This window comes from Dinoponera quadriceps, unplaced genomic scaffold, assembly GCF_001313825.1.
Source record: "Dinoponera quadriceps isolate SergipeBrazil2010 unplaced genomic scaffold, ASM131382v1 scaffold96, whole genome shotgun sequence".
Taxonomy (NCBI): domain Eukaryota; kingdom Metazoa; phylum Arthropoda; class Insecta; order Hymenoptera; family Formicidae; genus Dinoponera; species Dinoponera quadriceps.
In genome coordinates this window covers 244,882-261,116 of record NW_014554269.1, presented here as the reverse complement: position 1 = coordinate 261,116, position 16,235 = coordinate 244,882, and the positions used below count along the sequence as shown (strand labels likewise).

At 39.2% G+C, this 16,235-nt stretch overlaps 2 protein-coding genes across 3 annotated transcripts in view; one reads left to right on the top strand and one right to left on the bottom strand.

The window, feature by feature from the left end:
• The window catches only part of LOC106752288, a 19,799-nt gene extending 9,020 nt beyond the window's left edge, over positions 1 to 10,779 (top strand). Inside the window, exons 5-10 of one of the 2 annotated variants that reach the window (XM_014633872.1) lie at positions 4,105 to 4,233; positions 4,369 to 4,441; positions 5,016 to 5,416; positions 6,194 to 6,401; positions 6,484 to 6,665; positions 6,860 to 10,779. In XM_014633872.1, the coding sequence (XP_014489358.1) occupies positions 4,105 to 4,233; positions 4,369 to 4,441; positions 5,016 to 5,416; positions 6,194 to 6,401; positions 6,484 to 6,665; positions 6,860 to 7,212 (1,346 nt within the window). In that variant the 3' untranslated portion in view covers positions 7,213 to 10,779. Of the gene's footprint in view, positions 1 to 4,104; positions 4,234 to 4,368; positions 4,442 to 5,015; positions 5,417 to 6,193; positions 6,402 to 6,483; positions 6,736 to 6,859 lie in introns of both variants that reach the window. The other variant, XM_014633882.1, reaches the window with a different exon arrangement.
• Positions 10,780 to 11,299: 520 nt separating this feature from the next.
• LOC106752297 (zinc finger CCCH domain-containing protein 65) lies at positions 11,300 to 15,951 on the bottom strand. The gene is made up of 3 exons (XM_014633895.1): positions 15,846 to 15,951; positions 14,720 to 14,990; positions 11,300 to 14,235 (listed from the first exon to the last, which is right to left on the bottom strand). The coding sequence occupies exons 2-3, from the start codon at positions 14,806 to 14,808 to the stop codon at positions 13,542 to 13,544; spliced, it is 783 nt and encodes a 260-aa protein (XP_014489381.1). The 5' UTR covers positions 14,809 to 14,990; positions 15,846 to 15,951; the 3' UTR covers positions 11,300 to 13,541.
• Between the last annotated feature and the right edge of the window lie 284 nt (positions 15,952 to 16,235).

The window sequence follows — 16,235 nt, the reverse complement described above, 5'->3', positions numbered from 1 at the left end:
ATGCATGTAATTATCTTCTTTACGAAAAAAGTGAATGTGGCAGGTTTTTTTACCGAATATACGTGAATTTTTCTACCCTTGGGGAAGAAACAGAAAACATAAGCGGAAAATTGAAAAAAAAAACACATTTTTTCCGAGCTTTCAAAATTATAAATAATTCACAGTTTTACATAAACTGCAATTCTTTACTAGCATCTATACCGCTCATCGTTACATATTCACGGTTACAATGAATGGCTAATTTCAAATATACGTAACCTGTATTATTATTTATTAGATATTTATTTATTTGATAGTTGCACGGAAACAAAGATCATTGACTTGTTTGTAGACTCAGGTGTCCCGATTATTTTAAACATTAAGTATGTACTGATTATATTAAGTTCTATGTATACTTGAGAAATGTTTTATTCATATTTTTTGACAGTTACTGAGAGATTCTCTATAATATTTATAAGACTAAGTTTCTTGCTACTCGTAAGATTTACGAGAAATCATAGATATTTACGAGTGATCGTGAGTCTTATGATACGCATAGAATAGCAGTTCCAATCATAAGTTCTTACGTGCGATTTTGTTTGGAATTGCAGCATTATTCTTCTCTCTACGTGCGCAGGGATGAACTTTTCGCTGTCTGTGCACGCGTTCGTTCCTCGACGTTCTTCTCAAACTTATTTGATTTGCACATTTCGATGAGATTTTTTTTATTTCGAACACGTTGTTGCCTTTCAAAGACCTCGGATTAATTTTCCAGCTACGTTCGTGCCGCTCGCTTAGAAAATCTCGACGTGTTTGAAGATTAGATACTGAGAAATATGTGTTTAAAGAAAGATTATACGAGTCGCCTGTGCCGAGATGGCGCATCACCACGTGGCACCACGTACCGACGTTGTTTTCTTCACGAAATAAAATGCACGGGATGCTAACGGATCGAAATAATATCTCGCTGCGTGGGCGGTGGTCATCACACGTCACTGTTCGACACGTCCGTCCGTTCGTTCTTTCGTCCTTACGTAAGACGGTCGCGCACGCGGCTTTAATCAGCTCGCCCTTGAACGGAAACAAATGTACGCGAATATCAGGCTTCTCCGCTTTACATTTACGTTTATACATAAATTTATCGTTGCGCGTAATTGCCACGACGGTAATTAACACCGTTCGATACCGGCTCTTTATCGCGCCAATTAATGGTCGAAAGTTTCAGAAACGTTCGTTTTCACATAGTATCAAATAAAACGAAGAATAAAAATTCCCATTTTTTTGCGTGAGAAATAGGTTCTCCGTATTTTTAGCTGCAAATTACGACTTTGTCGGCAAACGAACAGGATATTTAGCGTTTCGAAGTGTGTTAATCTTCGAACGACGTTTTTCACGCAAATTTAAAATGTACATTACGTAATTTAAATATTCCGGCTCTCGGGATTATATATTTTCGACGTGGAGCTCACGAGGAGTCGAGTCGTTTTCTCTAAATTTCTCTAAATTTCTTTTTCTCGCGTACTTGAAAGAAATTGGTCTTTATGGCGAGCCGAAAAAAGCCAAGCTCTAAATCTGTCGTCTCGTTATCGCCTTTAGCGCGGCTTGTCATCCTTTTGTTTCTCCGCGGAGGGGACGTATTTGACAGTTTGAAATATGACCGAGAAGGAAAAAATAACGATGATGTTTGCAAAAGATGAGGACGTATTTTAATACGACATGTTTCTGTATATCTCATCAGTGTCAACGATATTGGAGAACGTTGAGATTTGTTCCTCGAGAATAGCGTCTTATACATTCTGGATCTCGCGAAACATCGGCGAATTAACAGAAAAAGAAACAGCAACGTGAATTCTTTCGTGTAACCGAATTCTTGATCTTCAAAGTCGGCAAATGGGTTCCTGTCGAGGAGAAAAAATTGTCGATACTAATATCATTGTGGGAGAATAAAATTGCTCGACATGTAATAACGCACATGCTGAATGTTCTCAGACTAACGTACGCGGCGAATCAACCTTCCGAATCAATCTTTGAGTAATGCTATTGTAAATTCAAATCCCTCGAAAAACTCTTACCCATTCACTAGATCAATTAGTAAACAATTTTTTATTCCACTTATCATGTTGCGGAAAAATACCGCCAAGTGTCGAACCTGCACTTCCGCATTTTCCGGGCGCGGGATGCATTATCTGTTCAGCCATCGAACCTTCGACAATATTCGCCGCAACAATCGGTGTTCATAAACTTTATATGTATATATGTAGCACGTGCGTCATTATACGCTGAACAATTTTATCCTCGCACAATAATAGACTGAAAAAAATACTACGTTCAAATAAATTATTACTCCGATACTTTTTAACCCTGCTGTTCTGTTCGGATCTTTGACCCAAGAAATCGTTTTTATTTCCCTGTTACATTTTTATGTGATGAGTGAGTTTTCTGACATTTCATGGCTTTGTTTCATAGTTTAGTTTCAAATTGATGTTCTCGAGCTATGGAACTAAGTCATGAGATGTCAGAATGCTCACTCCAATTACATAAAATCATATAAAAATGTTACAAGAAAATAATGATTTTGGGTCAAATAAACCCGAACAGAACAGCAGGGTCAACAAATCTTTATTTGGATTAAGTAAATTTTACTCGGATTAAGTAAATATTACTTAAATGTAGCAAAAACGTGCCACATATTTACTTAATCTAAGTAAAAAATAAGTATTGGAGTAATTATTTACTTTAAAGTAGTACTCTTTTTTTTTCCTTTCAATGTATCGATACTTACAATATTAATACTTAAATCGCACTGTAACATCCGTGTTTTGGCTCCTCATTGCCCTGTATCGTTCCTTATCACTCCTCTCTTAGAGGCAGTCTTAATTAAGAAACAAAATTGATTTGATTCCCCTCAATGAAAATTTCATCGATGTATCTTCCGCTTGCCGCCGTTTGTTTTATCTCTCCTTTCGGAGAGAAACGCGCGAGTATTCCTTTTTCAACTCGTGGCGATGAAGAGAATCAACGGAACGGAGATCGCGTCAACAAGACCGGTTGGTTCTAGCAGAGAGCCCTTGTCCTCCGCGCTCAAAGTCCTCCTCGCGCCTAATACATAAGAGCGGCTCCTGCCAGGGCGAAGCGAGATGGCCGGATATCCTGGAGGTCGATTCCGGTGTGGGTGAGTCCCTTGGTTATCGCGCTAGATTGGAGAATTCGTGGCACAGCGAGTGATACGGCCAGTAATACATACAGAGTTTCGCTTTGCGCAATCGCCTGTGTACGCGGCGATTTTCATACACCGATCCATATCCCTCCAAACTCTCGCCGCTGCTTTGGTTCGAGAAATGCTGAGTTTAGACATCTGCGTTCGTGCTAGGACCCGCTGCTGCTAGAAACCGGCCCACTTGTTGGTCAGATCTACGGGGATCGATCAGTGAAATTTGAATCGTGCGAGAAAAGTGAGAAGCGCGCGGTTTGGACGAGGTCGACGATGCAAGTTGCGAAAGATGGAAAATCTCGCCGATAACTCGCGATTAGTTTCCCGACGCACCCCCTACGAATCAATTTTGTAGCGTGTACTCGCGATTCTTACCCGTAATCCTGAAGGATATATCAAAAATTAGGTTTTCCTAGACCTATCTCCCATTTTTCTCTTTTAACTTTCCTCGGTAACTTTAAAACGCCAGAAACGTTCGAATAAAATTATATCTTGTTAGCAACGATACTTTTACAATTTTGTTTCTGTGAGTTGACTTTTTATTTGCTTTAGAAATATTTCTCAATGTTACTTCAAACATGAGATTCTCTTTATTCAAGTGTTTTTTAGACGAATTTTTTTATTTGATGGATCTAATATGATTTAAAATGTGATTCTAAAGAGTTGTAATTTTTGAGGTGATTCTACGATTGTCGTTTAAAAAGAATTCATCAAACTAGGTTTTCTTAGAGCTTTATTTCCTAAAACATCGAGGCTTTACCTCCTCCTCTTTAACGAGAAATCGACGATGCGACTATTCATGCTAGCGCTTCAAATAAAAATCCCCCAAGCCTCCTCCTTTCCATGTAACACTGCAAATCGAACCAGAATTTATTAATTGTATAATATCATATTTTCTTCCGCGTGTGTTGCAGCATTCAAATTTCAGGAGAACCTCCTGCGCACGATGTTGCAAATAGAAAACACTTTTTTCCAACTCGGTGAGAGCTGCTCGAGGAATTGCTTGATTATCTGCGATCGCGGCGCAATGGACGCCTCTGCTTGTGAGTATAAACTTTTGAAAATCACGAGATAGCTCTAGTAGAAAATAATTAATACATACCTGAGACTTTTTGAGATTTATTTAAACGCACTGTCGCTGAGCAAAATTAAATTGAAATTGTATTTTGCCTTTTCAGTTATCTCGAAGGACAAATGGGAACTCATGATGGCCTCCAACGGATGGAACAACGTCGAGCTTAGGGACAACAGGTACGGCTAGAAATCCATTATTCAAAGAGACTACCGATATCCCCATAGCAATAATCATGTTCTTCAATTAATATTGAATGGATTGTGATTTAATTATATGCGTCGGAGCAGCGAGAATATTTCACTTGATAATTCATGTGCACGTTGTACACAAATAAATATTTATATATAACGCACGCGCAGATTATCAAGTAAAATATTCTCGCTCCCTCCGACGCGTATCATTCCGTCGCATGAATGTAAATATTTATTACGTTTCTTGTCTCGGTCTGGATCGTTTCGATCGAATGATGAAATATTAAACTGGCTTAGCGAGTCTTTCTGCTTTATTGAATCAATGGGCGTTACGGTAATTAAGTTCGATAAAATCGTTGTCGATGGTCTTGGGATAAAAGTCGCACGATCCGAAGAATATAATAAGAATATTTAAGTATACAAATATAAATATAAAAAAAAGGAATATATAATATAATAAGAATATCCTCTCTCTCTCGAAATATGACGCTCTCGTCTTCGTGTGATAAATCACTATCCCGATGTGCTATTTTCTTTCCTAACATCATCCACTCAACAGGTACAACCAGATTATCCACATGGTGTCGGCAGCGAACGGCGCCGAGGAGTTCTACTCCACCGAAGAGCACGTATGTCGCTCGGAAGGCGTGGAGCTCGCCCGCGAACTCGACTACAAAGCCGCGGCTGCCTGGGTAGGTCATCCGTACTTCGATGTGATCGACAACTCACAGGACTTCGAATCCAAGATCTGTCGGATGATCGAGTGTGTGTGCCAGAAGCTGGGCATCGACACGGGTGACCGGCTGCGCGCCAGCAGTCGCAAGGTTAAGTTCCTCATCAAGGCGCCGTTGCCGGCGGACGATAAGTTCCCGCCCTTCCAGGACTTCGACGTCGTGCACAACTACCTCCAGAGCAACAATCCCAAGATGCAGGCGCGTCTGCGTAAGCGTGGCCAGAAAGGTGAGGACGCTCTCCGACTTTGTAGCGAGTTTTTCCGTTTTCTAACAACGCAGCACTACCATCCAGTCACCTAATTTATCTTTATTACTTTTTCTTGACAAATCATAAACAAATTCACTATCGTTTAAAATGAGTCACGTTTTTTCTGAGCTGGCGTTAAATACAATTTGTAAAATACAGGCGTTTTTTATTTATTTGTATGTGTATTTTTCTATGTGTATTTCTTGCCATCTCGTCTGCTGCCGATTGTATCATTCATGCCTCTGGTCTTAAACTTTCAAACCGTACTCTGAAAAATACTCTCACTATGTGTTAAGTTATCCAAAACCAAGCCTGGAAATGTAAATTTTACTTTTGTTTAAATAACCTTAGTTATTCTCTGAATTTGACAACAAAAAGTGTTACTTTCGATGTCTGAGAAGTCACTTTTTGTCATCTTTTTACCAAAAATATTTGGTAATGTAATGATGATATTAAATATCATAATGAGTATGACATAATCAGTACAAAGCGTCGAGTAGGGAGAATAATCTATGGTCGTGCTCACAGATACAACGGACTAACGACGGTCAATTCTACACATCCCGATTATCCGAGATGCGTTGTGTTGTATCTTATAAATTGATGTATTGGTTATCACAGACAGTACTTCACTTACTTGACAAGCAGTATTTTCTTACTTTACAAAGTTTTAAACTAACTTAAACTAACCAGTGAGCTGAATATCGCAGAGACTCCAATGAGAAGATATCATTTGCATTTTTCGTTCTTCTTTAGGTCACTGGTCATACATCCACACGATTCGTCGACCGAAGATATGCGGCCAAGTAATCGAGGTGAAAACTCAACTGACACACCGAGACTATCTGAACATGCTGTCTCAGCGCGATGACTCACACTTCACCATTTTCAAACGTCGCCGCTGCTTCCTCATCAACAATCAGTATTTCCAATTGGACATTTACAGGGAACCGGCGCATCCTAGGTGAGGCAGTTTCTGCGATTTAGAACGGAAGTGAGTAAAAATTGAACGAAAAGAGGGTAATAGCGAACTCGTTTATTGTCAGGTGTCGAGGCTTGATGTTGCTGGAGACTTACACGGCGCTGACAAGCAAGGAACTGAAGAACATCTTGCCGCACTTCCTGACGATCGAGAAAGAAGTCACCGGCAATCCCGATTACAGCATGTTCAATCTTAGCTTGCGTGAAGAATGGGATAATACCAACAAATACTGCCATACCTTAAACGGTACTAGTGTATTGATTGGTGATTAATACTTCAATGTCGACGAATAATTGTTTGTGCATTGTAGCATCGCGTAAGTGAATTGAAATCTTTCGGTACATGTCTATTGGGACAATAGATTTCCTATTAATATATCTGATTAACGTTTATTTTTTTACCCGAGATCAATAATAATGAGAAAAAAATGTTTCTTGCAGGCACGATGCTGTACGAATCGCTACCGTCGGAGATCTTTATTTCGCCGTCGCAGATAATTGTGAGTGAAAAGCCTAGCAAACCAAACGGTTTCGAAGTATACGGGAAAGCCGAAGCTAACATCTCCGGCGTGATCAGCAAGAAGATCAACGGAGTTAACGGAGTTAACGGAGTCAACGGAGTCAACGGTATCAAGAGTATCAACGGTATGCAGAATGGTCTACCGAACGGTAAAGCGACACATGCCGAGCGTTACAATGTGAGCGGCAACTCGACTACGTTACTGGACGACAGTCTACGGAAATTGAACATCGACGATTCGCAAAAAGACGGATTCGAAGACATAATGCATTAACTGGCGCGACAGGCGCGCGAAAATTTTAGATTAGGCAATAAAAAGTGAAGGGGAAAGAGAGAGAGAGAAAGAGAAATCTAGCGAGCCGCTCGAATAATCACGAACGCGTGGACGGTCCTACCTTCAGTCTTTATCAGCACCGACAAGTTATCTGAATTTTAATCCTGGTTAGTAGTTGCATTTGCAAAGACGAAATATAGACGGACACTTCTCGAAGTATACTTCGATGTCGCTTTGTGTGTGAATAAGATTTCTTTTATTTCTGATAAAAAAGAAAACGTTGAAGCTAATAAGAGCAATGCGAGACCAGATTTCCGTAACGCAGAATGGAAAGATTATTGGAATTAACGCGCATTTCATTTTGATGGCTTTGGAAGGAAGTGATGAATGCGGTTACAGCTCAACGCAGTGAATACCATGAATGAAAATAGTATTCACATGTAGAACTATGCGAATACTTTCTTCTACGTTTCCTGTGTGTCGCGGAGCAACCAACTTGGGTATCTCATGGATATTAAACCAGGATTAAAGTAGCAACCGATAGACCTGAAATCTCACATAGATAACATCTATTTTTTAAGCGAGCTTGCGTGTCGTACTTAAGAGATCTCTTCGGCGTGTCTCTTGGAGGCACCATGGCCGGTCTCTTCGAGGTCTCCGTCGAACCTGAAACCATCGAAGCATTCAGTGCACCCCGCGAATCTTCGCAAAATATGATAAAACTCTCACTTGTTCCACAAGTTTGAACACGATCGATCGCTCACGTAATTTGATTCTTCAGTATATCTCTCACATTGACATTTTTGTTCAAATTTCGAAAAATCTCCCGATAAATTTCAAATCTAACAAAAAAGAGAATGTGAAACGAGCGACATCTAATTGATTTCGTCGAGGTTCGCTGGGCTTTGATGCAGCGTTCGAGGCTGGTCTGCGAAGCGCGCGGTAGTCAAGAACCGTGTGTAGTTGAACTATAGTCTAAGTCATTTTACAATGCAAAATCACTGATAATACACAAGAATACTTTTATTGTTCATTCGAAAGGAATCGTGTAAACGTGAAACGAGAGTTGAACATTGAAAAGAATATTCGTAATTTCGTAACGGACACTTTAGGTAAAATTCTGTCAGTTTTGAACTTCTCTTTGTCGATCCCTTAGAGTTTCTATGCATAACTTTTCAACATCTTGTACCTCACTCGCACCGTGTAATCACGATCATTTGCTATCGATGATCGTCATTTCATCGAACAAATCATTTGGAAATGATATCGCCTGTCTGAATATTTCTCGGCAATCTTTTTTTCGCTGTTTGTACTTTATTTTAATATGCAAATTTTAGTATGTAATCCAACTTGATCCAGCTGAATTATTGTCAAGCTAGTGTGCAAAACTATTCAGATACACAATTAAAAACCACACTTTGATGTTGCGATGATTTGTTTTTATAATTTCACATACGTTAGGCTCTACCACATGTTGGGCTCTCAGTCATTTCTATGTTTTTCGATTATGTATTTAAGAATATTCACAGCCTGTATTAGTATATTCCTTCGATGTACTTAATGTTACGCGAAAAAAGGGACGTCGAGAGATTTAAAGATATATTTCGACGATCACAATATGTCATATTACATACATAAATTGCGTACGGTAATTGGATGTCGAAACTGAAGTTTTAAAATGAGTTATCAGATTTTAACTCTTAATGTATTATTATTCCTAGATATAATTTATATAAAGTATAAGTATTAATTATAATTAATATTAAGCTTCAAAAAATTCTGAAAATCCTACATTTATTTCTCGATTTATTTCTCATGTGTGTTGTCGGATATACACTGATATATCTTTATTCTAATCATTTCTTCTTTCATTAATTTTTACTGCTAAATCATTCAAATCGCAAATTGTAAGAAAGTTTTCTATTCAAACGAAAAATTGAGACTGATATAATTTGAAAGGGAATAATTTCAGGAATGTTGTACAACGATATTCACAAGTAGCGAAAGTATATTTTTGAAGAGAATTTTTGTCTTTTTTTTTAAATAAAAATATTTTTCAGATATTCTCTAATGATCTATTTTAGGATAATTCATTTTCAATATTATTATTGGATACTTTCTTACATATTTGATATATTTATTTTATAGGGTTTTTTTTTTTTGAGGTAAGGAATTCTTTTTTTTCCTTCATTCTAAATCTTATATTGATGTTTTAAAAAGTATTTTATGAACTATATCGAGTCACGCCAAGTGATTTTCCTCTTGCTTTCAAGGACATGATCAAAGTGCAAATGATTTGAACTGTTTTTCATGTTTTTAAGTATCAAGTTCTCTGTATATCATATCCAGCACGATTCTCCGTGATTCGTGCGAATTTCGTTTTTAGTATACAATCAAGTTCCTAATTTCGAATAGTTAAAAACTGATAACTCAGTTCGAGGAAAAAGACATGCGCGAACGACAGCGTAGAACGATCCGATGATTATTATAATTAGGGCGAACATTTAATGATCGAGCGTATCAGTACTTAATAATAGGTGCTTGTCCTGTGTTAGTAGGTGTAATTAAGTTAATTGTACATAATACGGCGCGATTCTTTTCGTCGAATCTACTTTCTGTGATTGATTGTAATACGCGTTATTGATATGTATAATCGCGAGAGAAGATCTCACAGAAACAAACTCGAACGAACGGTATACCAACGCTGCTACGAGAGATTTAATGAAATTCTTTCGAAAAGAGGACAGCCTCTTTTTCCGCTAGCATTAATCTTAAGAGTCTATTTTTCGGTGGGCTATTTTAGAGCGCTTAATTTTTCGTTGCTATATTACTGACGTCGCTCTTGAAAATTTATTTCAAGAGAAAGAGAGAGAGAGGGAAGAGACGTTTCTCTTCCTCTTCCACATATTATTAGAATGCTTTCAATGCAGAGTGAGATGTTTCTATATTTAAATTTAATACTGATATAAAATGCTGAAATTTGTTTGGTTTTCCGCATCGCCATCCTAAGTTTGGCTTATACCGTGGTCTCTCGTTCGCTCGAGTTTACTTTTGTAGTTGAAGATCTACGAGGCGACAATTGCCGAAAGAATGACTGCGAGATAGAAAAAAAGAGGCTGAAAGGGGAAGAGGGGGAAGAGGGGAAATATGATGATAACGAGAGAAACGATGATCGCGATATCCTCCTGCGTATTTTTTGTCCGTGAACGTAAATGAATTTTTGCGACGACGCACCATGTGTCGCTGCCCCACGCATTTTCTACGCGCCGAACAAAACTGATCAAGCAAATTTCGCCACAGTTTAGAGACGAAGTGCCTGTGAAACGTTCATTCGCGGAAACAGAAAAAAGAAATATATATGTATATACATATGAAAAAAAAAATATATATATATATATGTATGTATAAACGCGAAAGTCTATATTTTCAATCGAGAGAATGCAATAGTGAGTCGACGCGCGCGCACTCGCGGTTCACACGTATGATGGATCTGAAAGGCAAACAAACCTTGTACACACCCACAGACATAAGTGTCTGAAATAAAAGGAGAAAGAGGAATATCGCGTACATGTCATGTCTCTTGTGTCTTGCTAGCGTATGACTGTGCATTTCAACCTGCTTGAGGCGAAATCTCGGAGACTGAGTCGAAGAATTCGTCCTCTTTCTGACAAGCGAAGTGCTCATTTCCAAAATCTGTTCGGAGATCCGTAAAGAAAGGAGAGTTAGAAAAACGTGAAACAGGCATCAAAAATATTTGAAAATATCCATTCATTTGGAAATGAGCTCCTTGGTCCCTGCAAAATAAATCCATAATTAAGTTACCCAGCAAGGGACAAGCGGATAAAAATTCTGGGAAAGTTCTAGGGAAACTTGTGTGAGATGTGCCGAAGAATCGTGTTATATTGATCTTGCGATTTTCTTATAAAATATACTTACTACTTTTACTATTGCTCTCCCCAAATCATGAAAAAAAGTTCACTTTTTGAGCCGTGGCGAATTTCCTTCAGAAATACAAGTTTATTGCACGAATATATCATTAACTCAGGATATCAAAGGAGATGCAAATTAAAATGAGACACCGTTATAGTATCGTTAAATCGTTTATTGGCAACCTTTTGAAAATCCTCAGAAGTTCGAGGAACTTCTTTCTAGTCGCGACATTCGAATAAACTCTTATTAATTGAACCCCTTCATCTTGACCGGCTATCGTAATTGGTTGTCATTTTCTTCATTAATAAACGATTAGCTTATCAGTGGAGTATTTTTCAACCACTAGACGAAGCCGTCTAAACTTACGATTTGTCAATGAGCTTTCTATATTTTAACTAAATACCATAATCACTTATTTTTAAATAAGTAATTACAGTAGTTGATTAGTGTGTTAACAGAGGTGAATTTCTAGCGCTTTCGACAATATTTACAGGCTCAGTAAACACCAACTAACATAACATCAATGTTACAATTTCCCGCTCAACAATGTAAATGCAACATAATGCGCGTTAACGTTACAATGTTGAGAAATTATACCACTGATGTTATATCACTGTTAGTTGTTTGCTGAGAGATTATTGCAATTAGATCTTCATAAGGTATCAAATTGTCAGTTACTAATATTTTAACTCGTTAGTATAATCACTTATCATTTTTTTTCTCCGTTAACAAATCAATTGGCCAATAGATGATTCTTCAACAACCGGTCACTTCGCTAAGTTTTCAATCTGTCAATGATTCTCTTTTTTTTATTTCTATCACGAAAATTTACACGTCACATTCTCTTCGCGCTCTAACGAGTGATTAGAATAATTGATAGTTTCCGTTTAAAAATTATCTCGTGTAATTAAATCTAACGGAGCATCGAATTTGTCGATCGCAACATATATGAAAGGATAGGGTAAAAATCTATCTTATAAAAACAGAGAGAGAAAGAGAGAGAAATATAATCGCATTCGGCTTAATCCTAAGTTTGCGGGGAAACGCATGGAAGTGTCGCGTGTCGCTAAGTATATACGGTTGATAATACAAATATATGATAGGTATATAACTTTTTGATAAAAGTATAATTCTCGTAGAAAATATAAATTACATAATCACGACCATATAGCCTTGCTGCGATATTCTCTGTGTATAATCGGAAGTATAAAGCAAACTTTCGGACGTTTTACATTAACGCGGAGAATGAATTATCGGGGGAAACACGTAATAACGAGAAAACAACACGTTCGCTTTTGCTTTCGCAAAAACGAAAATTCCAACGCTTTGTACATCAGACATAACATTTCTCGCGTAGATCTTATCGGGACGAGTTTCTCGAGAATAATTCATGGACTTTCACGGAATATTTGACGCAACCCCGCGGTAACCCCGGTGATGATTAAACTCAGCCGGGCTTCTTCGTCCATAGACATCCCTGTTAGTGACCTAATCTACTGAAGTCCCTGTGTCTCTATTCTACGCATCGCAAGTTCGTTCGCAATGGAAGCATAAATCGGAGTTACATTTTTCTTTACAATCATGAAATCGTTATACCTATTTTCGAGATTTTTACCGATTTTCTTTAAGGCTCGCCTCCCTTCGCTAGCTATATTTGTTTTGTGACGTCATAAGCGAGAAATGACGCGCAGTAAGTTTCTTGCAACGTGTAGCCTTATTTTTTTATTTCCCCTGAGAAACACAATGATTTCGTAATTTATGAAATATGCAGAATCTGAGATATCTGACCGATGTATCATGTAAAATTGCAAAATAATTCATGAAATAACAGGTCACAACCGCTCGAGAGTATGGCTGAAAAATGATCTGTTATTTCAAGAATTATTTTGCGATCTTGCGTGACATATCGGCCAAATATCTCAGTTTTCTGCACATTTTACAGGTTTCAAGATTACGAAATCATTGTCTGTTTCTGGAGACACAAAATTAAAAAGTAAAGCTACATGTTGCAAGAAACTTACCGCATATGACGTCACAAAACCAATATGACTAGCGGAGGGAGCCGAGCCTTAAACCCCGCATTAAAAGCTTCTACGAGCTCCTCTCCTTAATGCATTTCTCCCATAACTACGTTAAATAATACTCGCCTTTTCTCCCGTTTTTATCTCTCTCGAAACCATCTTACTTGTCCTCCCCACTTTCCTTTATCGAGACTACTTAACGTTATTTATCTAGCGACGCTTTTGGTTTGTTGCGCTTTGTACAGCTTGAAGACCCTCTTATTGGGAAGCAACGATCGAGTGTAAACCTCTTCACATATTCCCTCTTATACATCGCCGCCCGTCTGAATTTTCTCTCCCACATTTGCCTTCCCACTTCACCCCTTTTCGTCAGATTACCTAACAGTATTCATCTACGGTTTTGGTTTGTTGTGCTTTGTACAGTTTGAAGACCCTTTTGCTGGGAAGCAACCATTGACTGAGACCTGGCCTCTTCTTGCGCTTCCTGTTGTTGCCCATTCGATTGTTCTCCTGATCTACCTCGTCGTTCTCGTCGTCGCCAGTATCGTTTAGCGGTTGTTGCTGCTGCTGTTGCCATTGTTGCTGACCATTGTTGTATCGCGTCTGGCAGACGAGCGTCTCTTGGGGTGCACGCAACGCCTCCAGCTCGACCGCGCTACGATGCAGATCCGAGTCGTGGGCGAAGGCGCAGTTGTGGCCGAAGCGACAGCGACCTTTTCGGTAGTTCCAGCAGATCTTGCGACCGTTGATGGTCTTGGTGTCGTCCAATGTCGGCGTCATTTTCACATGTTTCTCCAATATCGCGCTCTTTGCCCGTTCCGCCTCTACGAACGGATTCGAGAACACCGACGTGCGCAGCAACGTAGGCGCGCTGTCGAAATCTGGCGTTGGCAATGGAAGCTTTTCTCTGGAAGCTGCTTCGGTCGTCGTTCTCACCAAGTATCCATCGTCATTCTCCCTGTCCTCACTGTTGTTCCCTCTCGATTCCTCATCCGCTTCTTCCTCCTCTTCTTCATTCTCCTCTTCCTCATTTTCCCTTATCTGTTCTACCTCCTTCTCGTCCTCCTTAAAGCTAACGGTGAGGCAATATCAGATCACAAAGAACAAGCTGAATTCTGCATATAGATACCGGTTGTTGAACTCAAATCAATGTTCAGCATGACTCTGTTTCTTGAGTGTGTGCGTATATGTGTATGGTATGCTGTGCTACAATGCGAATAAATAAGCCAGTGCTAATGGCTATGTAATAACAATGTTGGAGCAAATGCATATGTACACGTATATTTATACAAGTGTAAAATTACATGCATTTGAATCGAAGGAAACGTGCTGTAAAAAATAAAAGTCGAGTCAAGTATACGACAAGTACATGTTCACATATTGTGGGAGGAGGAAGGGTCGAGCCAAGTGCGGGAAGAATGCAGGTGTTAGGGAGAGAGACTCGATATATGAATTTCGAGAGGTTAGGTAGTGACTCACGGCGAGATGAGTAGCGTTAAAAAGAAAACTAAAGCGGAGAGCGTTGATTAGCCTAAATGGTTTAGAACGACACTTACAAATTATCATTGATATTGTTCGAAATATCGTCATTCGTCTCGCTGTCCGAACCAGAGGAAGTGCCGTAATCCGCGACCAGGGAAGCCATAACAGTATCTCAGTCAATTGTTACATACGAACTAGACGATGATCTATTGTGCGATCTAACCTAACATAATCATCGTCATTCTAGCGTCTAATCTAACATAATCATTATGCAAGGCTGCTGTACAAGACCGTGTCTGAAACGGTCCGAAGTTGGTGCGCACAGCTGTGGTGGTGGTGCGACATCTGGTGAGTAGAAAGGAAAGAAGAGAACGTCAAATCGAAAGCTGAAGTCTGAAGTTGTCACCGGAGGACGAATATTTGCTGATAATGTATGCATTTTAATAAAAATTTAAATTAATGTAAATTTTAATCTACGGGCATTTGTATGCCATTAAAGTGTGTCACAGAATAAGAATAAGAATTCTATTTATGGAATCCTATTCCATTTTTATAGATTTATAAGAATAATTATATTTTTGCCAAGAGTCCAAATTTAATTTAAATCTTACTCAACCATCAAAAGAAACGTAGCCTACATATATTGGCCCGTATTCAGAATGCATTTACAACGATGTTAGCACGTTATCAAGTTAAGAAATATGAGTATTCTCAGTATATTACGAATGCGATAATAACAATGCTCTGTTATGCCTTCTGCCCATAGGACGCGGCAATGCTTGCACCAAGAAGCGACGCTAATCAACGTACCGTTTCTCCACGAGAACTAAAAGTTTATTGGCTGCCACATCGTTTCTTGCCGCGCGGCAAGCGTTACCGCGTCTTGCAGGCAGAAGCCTTAAGAAAATTGACTAATCACAGTCGATTACGAGGGGAATAATCGATTGTGATTAGTCAATTTCTTAAAGCCTAGGGTTTAAAGCATCTATCTAAGATAGGGACTAACTCCCGATTCCATCAATTTCGGTTAATCTAATCGATCGATTAACTCAACGAAATTGACCAATCACAAGGATCAATTATCTAATTGACAATGCGATTGGTCAATTTCATTGAGTTAACCGGCCGGTTAGGTTAACCGAAGTTAAGGGAAAAGTTACATGATCGATGCCCTGATTGGACAATTAAATGATACTCTACCTGTCGAGGAGAATTTCTGAACATAGCCCTTTGGAGTTTTTGGAACGCAGCCTTTTATGGCAGATAGTAGTTCACCAGAGAGAGGGTCATGGTGCGATAGGATTGTACTGTGCAACCGGAGGTTCAGCCGCGTAAGGGAGCGCGGCTGACCGGAAGAAAAGGGATACCATAGACTAAAACGAACATGAATGCGAGGGGCGATTGTGATTGGCGGGGGCTGCCAACGAATAGGAGAGCGTCGCGGAAGGGGGAGAACATTTGAAATGAAAGAAGAGGAAAAGGCGGGCAGTAGCATGCAGACGCTGGAAGCGAGAGGAAGCAAAGTCAAGGAAGCGGAAAACTACGCAGAAACGTAAGGGACCCTGGAGAAGTTGCTGACGGAGAAGAAAG